This window comes from Carassius carassius, chromosome 19 (assembly GCF_963082965.1).
Source record: "Carassius carassius chromosome 19, fCarCar2.1, whole genome shotgun sequence".
In the NCBI taxonomy this organism is placed as follows: domain Eukaryota; kingdom Metazoa; phylum Chordata; class Actinopteri; order Cypriniformes; family Cyprinidae; genus Carassius; species Carassius carassius.
Window position 1 is genome coordinate 8,505,673 of NC_081773.1, and position 13,924 is coordinate 8,519,596.

The 13,924-nt window shown below is 36.6% G+C and overlaps 2 protein-coding genes across 3 annotated transcripts in view; one reads left to right on the plus strand and one right to left on the minus strand.

The window, feature by feature from the left end:
* The window catches only part of LOC132094989 (beta-galactoside alpha-2,6-sialyltransferase 2-like), a 65,509-nt gene that overhangs the window by 47,856 nt on the left and 3,729 nt on the right, over window positions 1–13,924 (plus strand). For both annotated transcript variants that reach the window (XM_059499697.1, XM_059499696.1), the window contains 2 exons: window positions 3,024–3,125; window positions 7,124–7,298. In XM_059499697.1, the coding sequence (XP_059355680.1) occupies window positions 3,024–3,125; window positions 7,124–7,298 (277 nt within the window). The remainder of the gene's footprint in view (window positions 1–3,023; window positions 3,126–7,123; window positions 7,299–13,924) is intronic.
* The window catches only part of tmtops2b (teleost multiple tissue opsin 2b), a 43,566-nt gene continuing 41,250 nt past the window's right edge, over window positions 11,609–13,924 (minus strand). The window contains exon 4 of the mRNA XM_059499698.1: window positions 11,609–13,058. Within this exon, the coding sequence (XP_059355681.1) occupies window positions 12,849–13,058 (210 nt within the window). The 3' untranslated portion in view covers window positions 11,609–12,848. The remainder of the gene's footprint in view (window positions 13,059–13,924) is intronic.

A 13,924-nucleotide genomic window follows, 5' to 3' on the forward strand; every position in this document is an offset into this window, starting at 1 on the left:
AAGGCATTATAATGAATGCATAATGCATTATAAAAAAATTATAATATGCTATATCAACTCATGAATAATCATAACAATTATACATATCATAATACTTACGTATTTGTGATTATAAGTTCAAGACTATGATTATTTATAACACACAATGAACTCCTATTAAATCTACTTCATTTACAGTATAATGGACTATATCATATCTTGACATTGTTTAAGATCTGCACAGTATCTTACTACAGTGAGTGGTTAGATGTTGAATGTTATTTGAGTGTTTCCTGTGGAGCGTATGTTAATTAATTGATGTGAGCTTAATACCCCAACTGAAAAAAATGCAACGTTTTATATGGTTATTTTGATGGTCCTCCTTAATCAATCAACTATAAGTAACTACATGCCAACTAACTCTCATTAGAGTATTAGTATGCTCAAGAATGGTAGAATCTAGTATGGTAGAATAAGCTGATGTACAGTACTTGCAAAGACACTTATAGTCGGTTTATCTGTTGGTTGACCATCAAAATAAAGTGTTAGTATATATTTACAGTGGCAGATACACTAATACTCTGATGACCACTAGTTGATATGTAGTTGCAGAGTTACATATCAACAGCTGTCTAAAGGGTCCCATCAAAATAATCAAACTAATATTACAATACAAATAGTTCAAACAAATGTGTCATATTACACATTCATCTGATCTTATGGCTGTTTGAGAGAATTTATTATTATTATTATTACAACCCGAATTCCGGAAAAGTTGGGACGTTTTTTAAATTTTAATAAAATGAAAACTAAAGGAATTTCAAATCACATGAGCCAATATTTTATTCACAATAGAACATAGATAACGTAGCAAATGTTTAAACTGAGAAATTTTACACTTTTATCCACTTAATTAGCTCATTTAAAATTTAATGCCTGCTACAGGTCTCAAAAAAGTTGGCACGGGGGCAACAAATGGCTAAAAAAGCAAGCAGTTTTGAAAAGATTCAGCTGGGAGAACATCTAGTGATTAATTAAGTTAATTGATATCAGGTCTGTAACATGATTAGCTATAAAAGCTTTGTCTTAGAGAAGCAGAGTCTCTCAGAAGTAAAGATGGGCAGAGGCTCTCCAATCTGTGAAAGACTGCGTAAAAAAATTGTGGAAAACTTTAAAAACAATGTTCCTCAACGTCAAATTGCAAAGGCTTTGCAAATCTCATCATCTACAGTGCATAACATCATCAAAAGATTCAGAGAAACTGGAGAAATCTCTGTGCGTAAGGGACAAGGCCGGAGACCTTTATTGGATGCCCGTGGTCTTCGGGCTCTCAGACGACACTGCATCACTCATCGGCATGATTGTGTCAATGACATTACTAAATGGGCCCAGGAATACTTTCAGAAACCACTGTCTGTAAACACAATCCGCCGTGCCATCAGCAGATGCCAACTAAAGCTCTATCATGCAAAAAGGAAGCCATATGTGAACATGGTCCAGAAGCGCCGTCGTGTCCTGTGGGCCAAGGCTCATTTAAAATGGACTATTTCAAAGTGGAATAGTGTTTTATGGTCAGACGAGTCCAAATTTGACATTCTTGTTGGAAATCACGGACGCCGTGTCCTCCGGGCTAAAGAGGAGGGAGATCTTCCAGCATGTTATCAGCGTTCAGTTCAAAAGCCAGCATCTCTGATGGTATGGGGGTGCATAAGTGCATACGGTATGGGCAGCTTGCATGTTTTGGAAGGCTCTGTGAATGCTGAAAGGTATATAAAGGTTTTAGAGCAACATATGCTTCCCTCCAAACAACGTCTATTTCAGGGAAGGCCTTGTTTATTTCAGCAGGACAATGCAAACCCACATACTGCAGCTATAACAACAGCATGGCTTCGTCGTAGAAGAGTCCGGGTGCTAACCTGGCCTGCCTGCAGTCCAGATCTTTCACCGATAGAGAACATTTGGCGCATCATTAAACGAAAAATACGTCAAAGACGACCACGAACTCTTCAGCAGCTGGAAATCTATATAAGGCAAGAATGGGACCAAATTCCAACAGCAAAACTCCAGCAACTCATAGCCTCAATGCCCAGACGTCTTCAAACTGTTTTGAAAAGAAAAGGAGATGCTACACCATGGTAAACATGCCCCGTCCCAACTATTTTGAGACCTGTAGCAGAAATCAAAATTGAAATGAGCTCATTTTGTGCATAAAATTGTAAACTTTCTCAGTTTAAACATTTGCTATGTTATCTATGTTCTATTGTGAATAAAATATTGGCTCATGTGATTTGAAAGTCTTCTAGTTTTCATTTTATTAAAATTTTATTTTATAAAACTTTTCCCGAATTCGGGTTGTATTATTACTACTACTTATAAGTGGTATTTGACTGCTTTAAGTAGCATCAGAAAAATGTCAAGATATGAGACTTATAGTACATTATAACTATGAGAAATATAATCCGTTGTAAAAGTGGATGCAACGTGTTCATTGTGTTATTAATCATCATACTCTTAAAAGCTATAACCACAAATAATTATAATATATTAAAAGTGTTATGAATATTCATGAGATGATACAACATACAGTATTATAATGCCTTAAGAATACCCTTATAATGTATTATAAATAAGGGCTTCAAAGAAAGTATTACCTAATTTTTATGCTTCCAGTCAAATATTGCGCTGCAAACACATTAACCGCTTGAACTTGTCAATGCTGGCAAATGAACATGATATAAGCTCGATGCACAACTGTGATTTTGATGCATAATGTGGAGGAAAACAGCACCACCAAAGCATTCTGAGAATGAATGTGGCTTTATTTTATTCTCAACTCATAACATTCTAATTATCAACATTCAACCACAATTAATATATTATGGTGTATAGTAAGATGACGTTTGTGTGTGTGTGTGTGTGTGTGTGTGTGTGTGTGTGTGTGTGTGTGTGTGTGGTCAGCTCTTTTTGTGTTCCGATCCACAGAACAGAGTCACATGGGTTTGAAATGTCGTCTCAGTGTAACACATTGTCTGTTTTGTGTGCAGATCCTTGCGCATCCCAAGCATCAGTTCAACACAAGCTCATTGTATAAGAATGTAACGCTGGTGGCATGGGATCCCGCTCCATACACCCTCAACCTGCACAAAGTGAGTACTAACTACCCAAAAACACATTATGGAATTTAACACTGAAGGTGTGCTTTGATGTCTTCAAACACTCTGCACAATCACAACTCTAGAAATTATATATATATATATATATATATATATATATATATATATATATATATATATATATATATATATATATATATATATATATATTAAAAAAATCTTTTTTTTCTTGCACATGTACAGAGAGCAGGTGACGTGTGACACTTGCAATTCAGATGAGTGCAGTGCTGTGAGTGTGTGCAGGAACCATATGCAAGAAGGTTACTCTGATTTGTCTGGTCTGAGCGCTTCTGCTCACAAACCGCTGTGAATCATAAACCACTATAGCAGGGGGAAAAAAGATCAGGACGGATTACTATAAATGCTTTCAATCTGTCCTTTGTGCCCTTACTTCACTGAAGCCGCCTTACAACAACATTTCTGACGTTCCAAATCCCATCCTCCCCCATTAATGTAGACAGGAAATAAGGTATTCACGAGATGCACACAGAATAGATGGCCATCTCTATGCTGATTTGCCTTGACTGACTAAACTCCCACAGAGTAATGTCTCGTCCCTAACAGGATGTGTGCCACCCCTATGATCCCTTGCTTATGTGAAGAAGACATGACAATTGCACCATTTCCATAGCAGGTCTTTTGAAAAATTGAAGGACAAAATGTGTGCTTGGCTATGTGGAGCACCTGAGAGCCAATAAAAACTGCAAGGCTTTCACTTTTCCTTATAAAATGTCAATAAGTTGGCAGAAGGGTTTATAAGTAAATTTCTGCACAGGTGCAAGGTCAGCGGTTATTTGTGTACTGTCGATTTGAATGTCTTCCTGTCTGTCACAGTTATGCTCTTCTTTTCTTCGCCCTTGTCAATTAAAGGATACAATAGTATGTTTCATAAAGAGCATGGACAATGCTGTGGAGCATTTTGAGAACAATATGCAATTAACATACAGTTAACACAATGAACCCGCTTTTTTGTGTACAAAGAACAGAAGTACAAAATGTAAAAGACATTTTCTTGCTAATAATTTTAGGTTTCGTTTAATACAAGCTAGGAATTATATATATGCAAACCAGTGTTGGTGTTTTTATTTTTATTTTTTGATAACACTTTATTTGGAATAAATGTCAATCTTTAAATGGATTATGCATGAATCTGTGTTTATCGGTTTAATGCTAAGCTTTATTTTTGACTTACATACAAATCTGATTCCAAAAAAGTTGGGACACTGTAGAAATTGTGAGTAAAAAAGGAATGGAATATTTTACAAATCTCATAAACTTATATTTTATACACAATAGAATATAGATAACATATCAAATGTTGAAAGTGAGACATTTTGAAATGTCTTGCCAAATATTGGCTCATTTTGGATTTCAGGAGAGCTACACATTACAAAAAAGTTGGGACAAGGCCATGTTTACCACTGTGTGGCATCCCCTCTTCTTTTTATAACAGTCTGCAAACGTCTGGGACTGAGGAGACAAATTACTCAAGTTTAGGAATAGGAATGTTGTCCCATTCTTGTCTAATACAGGCTTCTAGTTGTTCAACTGTCTTAGGTCTTCTTTGTCGCATCTTCCTCTTTATGATGCGTCAAATGTTTTCTATGGGTGAAAGATCTGGACTGCAGGCTAGCCATTTCAGTACCTGGATCCTTCTTCTATGCAGCCATGATGTTGTAATTGATGCAGTATGTGGTCTGCCATTGTCATGTTGGAAGATGCAAGGTCTTCCCTGAAAGAGACTACGTCTGGATGGGAGCATATGTTGTTCTAGAACTTGGATATACCTTTCAGCATTGATGGTGCCTTTCCAGATGTGTAAGCTGCCCATGCCACACGCACTCATGCAACCCCATACCATCAGAAATGCACGCTTCTGAACGGAGCGCTGATAACAACTTGGGTTGTCCTGGTGCTCTTTAGTCCGGATGACATGGCGTCCCAGTTTTCCAAAAAGAACTTCGTCTGACCACAGAACAGTTTTCCACTTTGCCACAGTCCATTTTAAATGAACCTTGGCCCAGAGAAAACGCCTTCGCTTCTGGATCATGTTTAGATATGGCTTCTTTTTTAACCTATAGAGTTTTAGCCGGCAACGGCAAATGGCACGGTGGATTGTGTTCACCGTCAATGTTTTCTGGAAGTATTCCTGAGCCCATGTTGTGATTTCCATTACAGTAGCATTCCTGTATGTGATGCAGTGCCGTCTAAGGGACCGAAGATCACGGGCATCCAGTATGGTTTTCTGGTCTTGACCCTTACACACAGAGATTGTTCCAGATTCTCTGAATCTTTGGATGATATTACTGCACTGTAGATGATGATAACTTCAAACTCTTTGCAATTTTTCTATGAGAAACTCCTTTCTGATATTGCTCTACTATTTTTCGCCGCAGCATTGGGGGAATTGGTGATCCTCTGCCAATCTTGACTTCTGAGAGACACTGCCACTCTGAGAGGCTCTTTTTTTACCCAATCATGTTGCCAGTTGACCTAATAAGTTGCAAATTGGTCCTCCAGCTGTTCCTTTTATGTACATTTAACTTTTCCGGCCTCTTATTGCTACCTGTACCAACTTTTTTGGAATGTGTAGCTCTCATGAAATCCAAAATGAGCCAATATTTGGCATGACATTTCAAAATGTCTCACTTTTAACATTTGATATGTTATCTATATTCTATTGTGAATAAAATATAAGTTTATGAGATTTGTAAATTATTCCATTCCTTTTTTCCTCACAATTTCTAGTGTCTCAACTTTTTTGGAATGGGGTTTGTAGTATAACAGTAAGCAGTCAACAGGATATAGTAGTAAAGGTGAGGCTAGATTTTAGTTTCACCCCTTGTGATTTGTTGTTCTCTAAAACAGGAATTTCTAAAAAAAAAAAAAAAAAAAAAAAAAAAACATTTTTGTCAGCTTACCCTTTTAAAATATTTAGTTGAAGATTTGATGTTGGGTAATCGTCATATGTCATGCAGGTAAAAAAAAAAAAAAAAAAAGGAAAAAAATATATATATTTATTTATATTAGCTTTTCATCAACTCACAAGCCTGCTTTAGTTCCTTCACAAACACCAGTTTGTGAATCCTTGAAGTAGAGAAATGATTCTTGACTGCAATGTCAGGGGTCACAGATTGAAGGTTTTCTGCTGTTTCTACTAAGTAACATTATTGAGGTTACTGAAGGAACAGTGGAGGATTCTAGTGCACTATTAAACTTTTATCTGAACAATTCTTCATCTCAGTGAACCAGGACTAACAGTTTGAAGGACAGCCTTCATCGTTCAGCCTTTCACAATTGTCCCTGGCTGAAATGAATCCAAGCAACACATTCTCACTCCCAACTCGTTACATATTGACGCTTGGTCAGGACGTTTTGGCATCACTTTTTTGTGAGAGGAATAAACATGAGAACCACCAAGCTCATCCTGTGTGCTGCAGACTGTGCGAATTCAAAAATGGCGCCAGAAGAAGCCTTACCTCATCCTTCATTGTGAAACGTTGTTGGCTCTTGTGTCTCGTGACAGATTGCATCATGCATCGGGAGTATCTTTCTGAATAAGATTTGAGCATGTTGAAGACTTGGAATGCAACACTACTTGTTTGTAATGCTTTTATACTGCTTGGTTATGGTCCGTTTTTATATCAGTACCCGTGACTTTACTTTTCTTTACCTGCTACATATTTTACATTTGTTCAGAAGTGGATATGTTAGGTTTAGGGTAGGGGTGGGGTTAGGTGCTCCAATGAAAGTATACAATCATATAAACTATTTCTATTTTTTACAAATGCATGCAAGCCATTAAATTGGAACCTGCATGTAAAAAAAATTATGAGCATCAAAAAGTGACGCCAAGGGGTCCTTGACTAAGTGCCAATATGTGTAGAGTTGGGAGTGAGAACGTGTTGATCCAAATTTGGTAGTTCTTTGAGAGACATTTTGCTCATTGTAGTTGTTGCCTGTTTTTGTAGTGGTACTCCAATCCAGACTACAACCTGTTCACTCCATATATGAAGCACAGGACTGACTTCCCTAAGCAACCTTTCTACATCCTGCACCCGAAATACATCTGGCAGTTATGGGACGTGATTCAGGCTAACAATATGGAGAACATCCAGCCCAATCCGCCCTCCTCAGGGTTCATAGGTAAGACGCACACAAACACACACATATTCTGTAGTACCCGTACAAAACTCAAAGGTGCAATTTAAGTTGCACAAACAATATCAAGTAAAATTGCAACAAACTTCAAACCTCTTTCACATTCCCAACCCTAACTTTTACCAGTATATGAGGTGAAATTGTCAGTTGTTCAGTCAGACAGCTCAAACAAACTGATTACAGTTCTTGTTTTTTTGTGAGACAGAAATTACAGACTTCTTGTTATGGTCTCTAAAGAAATTGGCTGTACTTTTAGAAACCTGTGCTTGAAGACAACACAGATGTTTTATTTGCCTCTCAACTGTCATGTTTGTCATCAAGTGAGTGCTACCATTAATGCTAATTGTGATACTTCACCAGAGCAGCTAGTTGACAACTCAAGAAGAGGCTACCAATTGTTAACTTCACTTTTCTTCTCATGTTTTTGCCTTTTGGTTTTATAAAGCTCACAAAATGCCACTTGTGGCTGTCAGGCATGTGACAAAATAATGTTGTACACAGCTAATTCAGAATGGCTATCAGTGGAAGAAGCCAAATTGATCTCTGACGTAAACTCTGGTTTAAAAACACCCTGATGATGGAAAGTGACCTTTTGTAGATTGAGTTATCGTAATGGGTTTGTAGGTAAGTCTTCTGCTCTGTCAGGAGCTTGTGGGATTAATGCTCAGGCTGTCCACAGGGAGAGATAGGAGCAGATGGACAGACCACGTTTTCATCCAGCAATGAGGCTTGTGTTAAACTTGAGCAAAGGAGAATCTGACCCACATTCAGCACCAACAAAATATCTCTGACCATATGTATGATCTCACAGAATTTATAAAGTAAAGTCACGATAAAACATCACAGTATGAAATAAAATATCCGTCACAATTTCCCAGTGTAACAGATTATCAAAAAAGGAAAACAAATGAAGGGTAGAACTTGCTTCAGTAGATCAGATATTTCTTGCAGTCGATTGTAAGAAAGATGCAGAATTTAAAGGAACATGTCACAGAAGAAGGCAGACATTTTACGAAGAAGGCCCAGTTATGATATTTTGATTTAACATAATTGAGGGTGTTTCTTTAGTGCTGTCAAAATAAAAATTTCATACAGTGGACTGTTGACAAATATGGTGCAGGGCAAAAACCCTATGAATGCAGTTATGCCCTAAAATTCTAAATATTGGTGCAAAATGTCCCTGTATGTGTTTTTGTTATGCGTTATACGATATCACACGAGCAGCCAGAGCAGTTGGCTATTTGTCCTGATTTGTCCTGAATATCATGAGTTTAAATGTGATTTTATACAACAGTTCACGAAATAAGAAGTTGATAGTGTTATATAACACAATATTATGTATTTTGCTCGATTTTGCAAAGAATATATTACCTTTAAAGCCATAGCAGAATTGTTGTGCATCTTCAAGCAACACAGCAACGTTTAGTTTCTGAATGAATCTGCGCTTTGAGCAAATCATGTGAATCATTGATTCAAAGACTGATTCATAAAGAGCTGTTTTCTTTCCTGAATGGATCGTCCGTTTGAACCAATCGAATGAACTACTTTTACCCACATCTGCTGGCAGATTTAGTTTATTTATAGTATCATATAATTATCATATAATTAATGCATTCATATAATTAACTGATTTGTTAGCACTAATTTATTTAAAAAGGAAGCACACACAGATTAATTGTTCACAGCAAGATCTAAAGAAACCATTGAGATTGCTTCAGGCTCAGTTAGTAACTGCCCATAGCTACAGAGCTTTTTGAACAGGTGCTAGAAATCCAATCATATTGCAGACACATCCAGACTCTGCTCACAGATGTTGAGCCTGTTTCTATGGTGACATCTGTAGAAATATGAAGTGGCATATGGTGGCATCTAAATGTTTTTTTTTCATTCATTGGAGGAAAAGAGAAGGTAGTGCCTTCACTGAAATATGATTGGCCTATTACAGTGTTCACACATTAAATCTGCCTCTCGTTCTCACAAAACTATAATGGATATGGAGTTAATGAGAAAACTAAAAAAACAGTAAACAATTCGCCAATTTGCTGTAGATATCACCGCTTTGTCACGTAACATTCAAGCTTGAAATGACTCTGAAAAGATGATCCAACCAGCACTTGGTATAATTGGTTTAAATGTGGATACATTGGTGTGGAATATTATTTTGTGGCAAGTCTAGTATGTAATCCTGCTAATGTTTTGTACAGTGGGAAACTAATGTGACACTGATCTTGTGTTATAAAATGACCATTCAAAGTCATTTAAAGCTGTTTATGCATCCCCCATTTATAAAAATCACAGACCACTTTACACACATGGTTATCATAAGTCATTGACTTTTGAGATCAATCTGCTGTGCTTTATTCATAAATTGATCTGGATTTATACTTGAACAACAAATGGCACAACAAATCGACAGGCAAACAATTAGTTTGAAATGTCATGACAATTACAGATCATTTCTGGGTAGTTTCTTTTTAACTTTTACAAATAAACAGATACTTAAATGCAGAAATGTTTACATTGTTCACATTGGTGTGTTTGGCACTTTATACATAGTCCTTTCAGTATTTTTGGCAATGTTGATGAGTTTGAGCAGTGTCATTGAGTCCTTAGAGACACCATTCAACCTCAGGCATACATTCAGCACATTTGAAAAGCCAAAGTCAGTTTTTTTTTTTGGGGGGGGGGGGGGTTGAGTTTCTTAGTGTGAAGTTCCTGAAACACTGTCGTTGTCACAGATGTGAATTGATCTGGATCAGTGTGCCATTACGTTATGGTAAAATAATTTTACATACATCTGTGACATGAGCTCAGATAGCAATAAAACTTACCATATGTAACATAACTGGGAGGAATGGGACAGTTTGAGGCATGTTCGAACAGATAAGAGTGTTTTTTTTTCTTTGGTATAGGTAAAAAATAATGGTTAAGTGTTCTAGCCAAGAACAAAGCCTCTTGTTATATATATAATTCATGAAATCATTTCAGTAGTTTATGCAACACTGTTTTTCAACCACCTTTTTCTTAGGAGTTTGTATGACACATTTAAAACCAAGGAAATACTCGTGCATTATCAGTGTAGTCAAAACTAGTTCTTCACCAAAGGAAAAATGACGATTTTGACATTAAACAAACCCTTCAAATAAAACCATACACAATACTCTTTACAAAGTCAAATGAAAAATGAACAGGAAGAGAATAATTTCAAACATTTTAAGAACGCAAATGTATATGTATATAAATGGTATTAAAGTAGGGCTGCAAATACTTAAATAACTGATTTAAATGTAACATTCTAAATCTGAAATTTAACATCTTGCCCAATGTGCAAATTAAGTTGAAAAAAAATGCAAACTTCATATTTTGTGCAAAAATTGTTTCAAATACTACACAAAAGTTACAAAATAATATGCAGATTTAAGTTGAAAAGCAGCAGAAAAGTTAAATAGCCAAATTATAAAAGATATTGAAGAAAACCTGGAATTAAAACTTGGCATCTTGTGGCTTTTATTATTACCTTCAGAATTTTGAGGATGGCCAGAAAAAGAATGATAAAAAAAAAGATCAGCATCTATTTGAAATAATAATGATATTGAAGAAATTTTTAATGTTACAAAATATTTATATTACACATCAATTTTATGAGTCCTTTACTGAATAAAAGTTGTTTTTTTAATTACTAATCTGAAACCTTTTAACTATAGTGTGCGTGTATACTTGTATACATCTTAAAGGTGATAACAGATATACACATTAAATATACAGTCTTGCAAATACAACAACTTGCATTTGTTCCAACGCTCTCTGTCAGGACAGTTCTTACAAATGTTGGGCCAATATTATAAATGATTCTAATAAAAGAACTTATAGATTTGTTTGATGAAAAACTGAATTGAACACTGTGTATGTTCTTCATGAAGAGTGAAAAGACTTCACTAATCGGCAATAAAATGCTTTGTTTACATTTACATTTAATCATTTAGCAGACACTTTTATCCAAAGTGACTAACAAATGAGGAGGATGCAAGCAATCAAAATCAACAAAAGAGCAATGATATGCAAGTCCTATAATAAGTCTGTTTGCTTAATGCAGTACATGTAGCAAGGTTTTTAAAATCATATAATAAAACAAAAATGGAAAAATTAATAAATAAAAGATCGAATAGGAAAGAATAGAGCTTTTGTTAATCGTATAATAAAAAAGAAAACAGATAGAATACAAAAAGATAGTTCCTTCTTTTTTTAAGAAAACAAGTTGTTAGTAAATAAACAGTGCAAGTCTAAAAGATTTTTTTTTTTTTTTATAGAATAGAATTACAATGGAGAGTGCTAGAGGGTCAAATAAACAGGGAAGAGATGTGGTTTTTGCCGATTCTTGAAGATGGCTAAGGACTCAGCTGCTCGGTTTGAGTTGGGCAGGTCATTCCACCAGGAGGGAACATTTAATTTAAATGTCTGTGAAAGTGATTTTGTGCCTCTGTGGGGATGGCACATTAAAGTGACGTTCACTTGCAGAACACAAGCTTCTGGAGGGCACATAAGTAATACTGAAGTATTACATAAGGGCATCTGAAATGATGAATTTATGTAAAGGGGTGCAGAGCTCGTGGTGGTTTTGAGGCAAACATTAATGCCTTGAATTTTATGTGAGCAGCTATTGGTAGCCATTGCAAGTCGATAAACAGAGGTGTGATGTACATTCTTTTCGGCTCATTAAAAATTATCTTGCTGCCTTGTTTTGAATTACTTGTAAAGGTTTGATAGAACTGGCTGAAAAACCTGCCAAGAGAGCATTGCAATAGTCCAGCCTGGATAGAACAAGATCTTGAACAAGAAGTTGTGAATCATGTTCTGAAAGAAAGGGCCTGATCTTTTGATGTTGAAATCAATCAATCAAATCTGCAGGACCGGGCAGTTTTAGCAATGTGGTCTGAGAAAGTAAACTGATCAATCATAACTCCAAGGTTTCTGGCTGTTTTTCAAGGAGTTATGGTTGATGTGCCTAACCGGATGGTGAAATTGTGATGAAACAATGGGTTTGATGGAACCACAAGCAGTTCTGTCTTGGCAAGATTGAGTTGAAGGTGATAGTCCGTCATCCAACAAGACATGTCTGTTAGACAAGCTGAGATGCGAGCAGCTGTTGACGGATCATCAGGATGGAATGAGAGGTAGAATTGAGTGTCATTAGCATAGGAGTGACATGAAAAGCCATGTTTCTGAATGACAGAACCTATTGATGCCATGAAGACCGAGAAGAGAAGAGGTTCAAGAACAGAGCCTTGAGGCATCCCAGAAGTTAGATGTTACAACTTCACACCTCACCTCTCAAAGATACCTTGAAGGACATATCTGAGAGATAAGACTCAAACCACTTAAGTGTGGTTCGTGACATGCCCTTTGTTTGCTTTGTTGACAATCCACTTATTTTTATAATTGATTAACAATTCATTGTTGCAACTGCAAAAGAGCAGGGTTCACCATCACCCACATTATCTACATTGTTTGATGTCGTAACTGTTGGCTCCACTCAGGTTAGGTGGTAACCTCTGGAGGGTTGGTCCTCTCTGTGGCAGGAGTGCTGCAGTCATGGATGCCCGTGGAGATCTGAGCAGTGCAGGCAACAGTATTACTGTGGACTCTACGGTTGAGCTGGATGGCTGTGGTCTTGGAAGGCATGGAGGAATGGCCATTCTGCATTGAACTCCTCCTACAGCAGAACATGATGCAGAAGCACCTGTAGAACTTTGGACAAAAAGAGAGAAGAGACACTTATCTGAGAAACACTTAACATTCACAAAAATATAAAGGTTTTTTAAACTTAGCACTGCAAGATGATTTTGCAGGGTATCAAGATCACATTAGTGAAATTTCACGGGCAAAAAAAGGTCTTGTCAATAGTGTAGCAATGCATATTTATAGCACAGCTTACATACAGTTGCAATCAAAATTATTCAACCCCTTTGACCTGCAGGGCATTTTGCTGCTGCGAACAAAATTTTATGAAAACAATTTACCGTATTTTCCGGACTATAAGTCACACTTTTTTTCATAGTTTGGCTGGTCCTGCGACTTATAGTCAGGTGCGACTTATATATCAAAATAAATTTGCCATGAACCAAGAGAAATGAACCAATAGAAAACATTACCGTCTACAGCCACGAGAGGGCGCTCTATGCTTCTCATTGCTCTAGTAGTCTACACTGAGCAGCATAGAGCGCCCTCTTGCGGCTGTAGACGGTAATGTTTTCTCTTGGTTCTTGGTTCTAAATAAATGCGACTTATAGTCCGGTGCAACTTATAGTCCGAAACGGTAATTTCATCAGTAAAGTATTAGAGAAAGTTTGTTAATAGACTTATATTAGTGATTCTGAGAATGGAACACTGATGAATCGTGATGGACTTCAAATTGTCTCTAAACATTTATGTTCAAAATTATTCAACCCCCCAAAACTCAAATTTTGTGCAGAATTTTTTATTCATTAAAATCACCAATAAACGCTCTCTGTAAGTGCTTAGAAGCTTCTGTCACCTCCCTACTACAGTCTTGGCCCATTCATTGCCTGAAAAAGCTTCCAGATAACTGATAATCTTTGGTTTTCACATTCACC